Source organism: Myotis davidii, unplaced genomic scaffold (assembly GCF_000327345.1).
Source record: "Myotis davidii unplaced genomic scaffold, ASM32734v1 scaffold1060, whole genome shotgun sequence".
Lineage (NCBI taxonomy): Eukaryota > Metazoa > Chordata > Mammalia > Chiroptera > Vespertilionidae > Myotis > Myotis davidii.
Genome location: NW_006291816.1, coordinates 43,601 through 48,065, shown reverse-complemented (window position 1 = coordinate 48,065; position 4,465 = coordinate 43,601). Strand labels below are relative to the sequence as shown.

Genomic DNA, 4,465 nt, shown 5'->3' with positions numbered 1-4,465 from the left:
AGAAAGTTGGAGCAGGAAAATAGCCTGGATCTGGAGGTGTGTGGGGATGGGGATTGGTGGACAGCATTGACTGGATGCAGAATTGGGGGTTCCCTGTGTACCAGCTTCTAGGTACTTCTCTTAACCTCTTTCCTTTATTTCAACCAAAAGTGGGCAGAAAAAGATGGGCTCAGAGGCGAGGGTGAGACAGATTCATAATTACAAGTGCCACTGCACAACCTGTTTTCTAGAATATGCGGGAGCCCTTCCCCCAATTTATGCTGCGCAAGGCAAAGGGATGTGGTGCACCTAGTGGTGAATCCTCAGAATTGGAGAAGGGAGCAATGGGAAGACTGTGACGTCAAGAAAATATGTCGTTATCTGGAATCCTGAAACAGAGGGGCTGGATAAAAACGAGAGTATTCGACCAGGAAGACCCTAAATATTGAAAGACAAATAACATGTGGACTCCCATCATTGGTGTTGGACTCGCATCAAGTGCTCAGTTGCTACCATGGTCTCCTGACTGTCTTATCTTTTTTGTCTATCTGTCCATAGGCTTTGCTTTAAGGCTGGTCACTTTCTGCAAGGAAGGAAAAGAGGAAGAGATTGGCTTAGTTCTCTGCAGGTTGGTGCAAAGAGGGACAATGCAAGGGACAGTTACTGAGTAAGATTATGGCAGGTCTTTGTGATCCACCTCTCCTGCCCTGCCAGATTTGCACACTGTTACAGCCTCCCCTGTGCATTTCCTGCAGGAGATATTAGATATATCTGGGTACATGTTGGGCGTGAATGAGAGAAGACCTGAGGTCAAGAACCAGGAGACAGGAAACATTAGAAAAATTTGACCCTTAAACAGAAAGGGAGGTGTTTGCATCAGGCGTCAGGGTGTCTGCCTGTCAACTAAGCACTCAGAGTTCATTTTCTCTTGTATGTTTACTTGTCCATAGGACAGCCTGCTATCTGCTGTACAGCTGAATACCACTGGAACAGAGCAAGGAAGGGGATATTGCACCACATCCGAGCAGGTTAGTATGGGAGTGGAATAGTTGAGACTAACACAGGTCCAAAAGTGATTAGCATCTAGTCTGGGGGCTCCTTAGCCCCATTACCAACATACTTTCCCCACCAACCTCACACCTATTTTGTGGTAGGCCAAGTATGTGGCAGCTCTGGGGGAGTGAGGGTGACAGATTTTCTAATAGACAAACAGCTCCACCAAGTATTCAAGGTTCAGTGTCTGTGTGTGAGTCTCCACTTGGAGTGACACAATTGGAAGAGACTCAAAGCTCCATGCTGATCTCTCTCCTTAGATTCACCTCTAGTGGCAGCTCTGGTGGTGTTGGAATTGCTGCTGACCACCACCCTCAACAGATCCGCCCCCACCTGGGAACCATCCGTTCTCCCCCAGCTTGGTTGTGCCTCTTCTGCACCCTGTCTATAATATTGGTTGTGGCTCGTCTTGGGAAGGAGGCTTATTGACTGCTGGACTGGTGATTGACTCTAACTCTTATTTCTAACTGTATCATCTGAATCACCGAAGGATCAGAGTGTGAAGATAGAGACTGTGATACATCTGTGGTAGAGGCTGAGACTGTGCTACTGATACTTTAACTGTGTCTTTTCTGTAACGGGTACTATGACTGGGGCTGAGATTGAACCTAGTGCCCAGGCCAAGCCTGAAAAGAAGGCTGGAGAAGAGGTTGGGGGTGGGACTGAGAGAGAGAATGATGTCCAGATGGTGGTCAGACCCAAGGTTAGGACCCAGACCCAGGCAATGCCTGGGGCGAGGCCCAAAACTGAATCAAAGGCTATGAATGGGGCAAGACCCAAAACTGAATCAAAAGCTATGAATGGGGCAAGGCCCAAAACTGAGTCCCAAGCAATGTCTGGGGCAAGACGCAAAACTGAACCACAGGCAGTGGTTGGGGCAAGGCCCAAAACTGAGGCTAGGGCAGTAGGCGGGGCACGTCCTAAAACTGAGGCCAAAGCAATCCCTGGGGCAAGGCCCAAGGATGAAGCCCAGGCTTGGGCCCAGGCTGAATTTGGAGCTGAATCAATGTCCCAAACAGAGGGCATGCCCCAAACCAATGCAGCAGCTTGGCCACTGGTCAGTACTGAGTCTGGATCAGTTGTTAAACCCATAGCCCTATCTGTAGATAGGGAACTGGTAAATGTGGACCCTGAGACCTTTCCTGGCTCCCAGGGTCAGTCGGGAATTCAACCCTGGTTTGGATCAGGGGAGGAAACTAATATGGGGTCTTGGTGCTATCCCAGGCCCAGGGCCAGAGAGGAAGCGTCTAATGAATCTGGATTCTGGTCAGCAGATGAGACCTCTACGATGTCTTCTCTCTGGGCTGGAGAAGAGGCCACTATCAGATCATGGCCCAGGGAAGAGGCCAGTACCAGGTCCAGGCACAGGGCTAAACATCAGCCTAACCCCAGGTCTAGGCCCAGATCCAAGCAAGAACCCTATGTTGATTCCTGGTCTGGGTCTGAGGAGGAGTCTGGCAACCCATTCTGCTTGTGGCCTAGAGAAAATGCCAATAACTTGTTCAGACCCAGAGTCAGGGATGAGGCAAATGCTAAGTCCAAACCCAGGACAAAGAAAGAGGACTTTTTTGAATCTGAGTCTGAAGATGAGTACTATAATGAGTCTTGGTTTTTGCCTGAAGAGATCATTAATAGGTTCAGGCCCAGAGATAAGGAGGAGCCTAATACTGTCTTGAAGCCCAGGGCCCAGAAAGATGATAACAGTGATAGGGTCAAGCATGAGCCCAAGTTTGAGGAGGATGTCATCATTGGGTCCTGGTTCTGGGCAGAGAAAGAGGCTGGTGTGGAGGCTGGGGCTTCAGCCATCTGTGAGTCCATGCCAGGGGCTGAGGAGGGGGCCATTGGTGGATCCTTGTTCTGGACAGAGGAAAAGTCCAGTTTGGGGGCTGTAGCCAGAGAAGAGACCAGGCAGGAGTCTGAAGAAGAGGCCATATTTGGGTCCTGGTTCTGGGATAGGGATGAGGCTTGCTTTGACCTAAATCCTAATCCTGTGTACAGGGCTAGTTCCAGGTTCAGAGATTTAGCTGAAGAGGGAATTAATACAGCATCCAGGCCTCGAACCTGGGAAGAGGTCACTGTTGAGTACAAATCTAGCCCTTATAGGATTGGCTTCCCATCCCCAAGCTCCTTTAGAATTCCTGAAGATGCATCCTCTGCATTCGCTGAACTGTTTGTGGGAAAGCCCAATGCGGAAGGGGAAGATGAGCAATCTTCCCCTCAGGGCGATCAGCTCACATTGGAGTGTGAACCCTCCTACCGGTCAGTCCGGGAAATTAGAGAGCATCTTAGGACCAAGGAGAGTGCGGAGCCTGAGAGTTGGTCTTGCAGCTGCATACAATGTGAACTTAAAATTGGTTCTGGAGAGTTTGAGGAACTCCTCCTGTTAATGGAAAAGGTTCGAGATCCTTTTATCCAGGAAATATATAAAATTGCAATGGGTACGAGAAGTGCTTCTCAGTTTACCCGAGATTTCATTCGGGATTCAGGTGTTGTCTCACTTATTGAAACATTGCTTGATTATCCCACCTCCCGAGTTAGGACAAGATTTTTGGAAAATATGATTCTCATGGCTCCACCTTATCCACATCTAAACATGATTGAAACATTCATATGTCAAGTGTGTGAGGAAACCTTTGCACAAGGCTTGGATTCCCCTGAGCAACTTCTTGGATTAAGGCTGCTTAGACACCTCACTATGACTAATGACTATCACACACTGGTTGCCAATTTTATGTCTGAGTTTCTTTCTCTGTTAGTCACAGGAGATGCAACAACAAAGTTTTATGTCCTGAAAATGCTGTTGAACATGTCTGAAAATCCTGTGGTGGCAAAAACGCTATTCAGTACCAAAGCTCTGTCGGTATTTGTGGGTCTCTTTACCTTACAAGAATCACATGATAATATTCAAATTGTTATTAAAATGTTTCAGAATATCAATACTATTATGAGAAATGAAAAAGCAGCCTTAATTGATGATGATTTCAGTCCTGTGCCATTTATGTCTGCATTCCACGAGTTTGAGAAGCTAGCTAAGGCACTACAAACCCAAATAGACAATCAAAACGATCCTGATGGAGGACAACCAAACTAATAAGATTAACCATCTGTTTCATCAGCTTTGTGTTCCCAAAGAACCCCGAGTAGTGCTTTGGTTTTCACCGTCTGGTTTTGTGTTGTAACTTATATTTTTAATGCTGATGTTAACTTTGTCCAGTTCTTGGCTTGAGCTGGATCATTTTCTGGATGCCAAATGAATATTAGAGCTGAAAACATATTTGTTGATATTTGTCTTGCTGTCCAGATTGCAGTATTTTTCAGTATTGAGTTTCCAACGAACTGAGTTGCCTATGTAAGCTACCCTGTTGTTTGTTGTTTAAACATATGGTTCTCTATTTGAGTCTGTGTTTTCAATAAAGTTCTGTGTGGAAATTGG

The 4,465-nt window shown here is 46.8% G+C and overlaps 1 protein-coding gene across 1 annotated transcript; it reads left to right on the top strand.

Moving 5' to 3' along the window:
- LOC102774480 (G-protein coupled receptor-associated sorting protein 2) lies at window positions 1-4,465 on the top strand. The gene is made up of 4 exons (XM_006765211.2): window positions 1-36; window positions 538-607; window positions 930-1,007; window positions 1,293-4,465. The coding sequence occupies exon 4, from the start codon at window positions 1,619-1,621 to the stop codon at window positions 4,121-4,123; it is 2,505 nt and encodes an 834-aa protein (XP_006765274.1). The 5' UTR covers window positions 1-36; window positions 538-607; window positions 930-1,007; window positions 1,293-1,618; the 3' UTR covers window positions 4,124-4,465.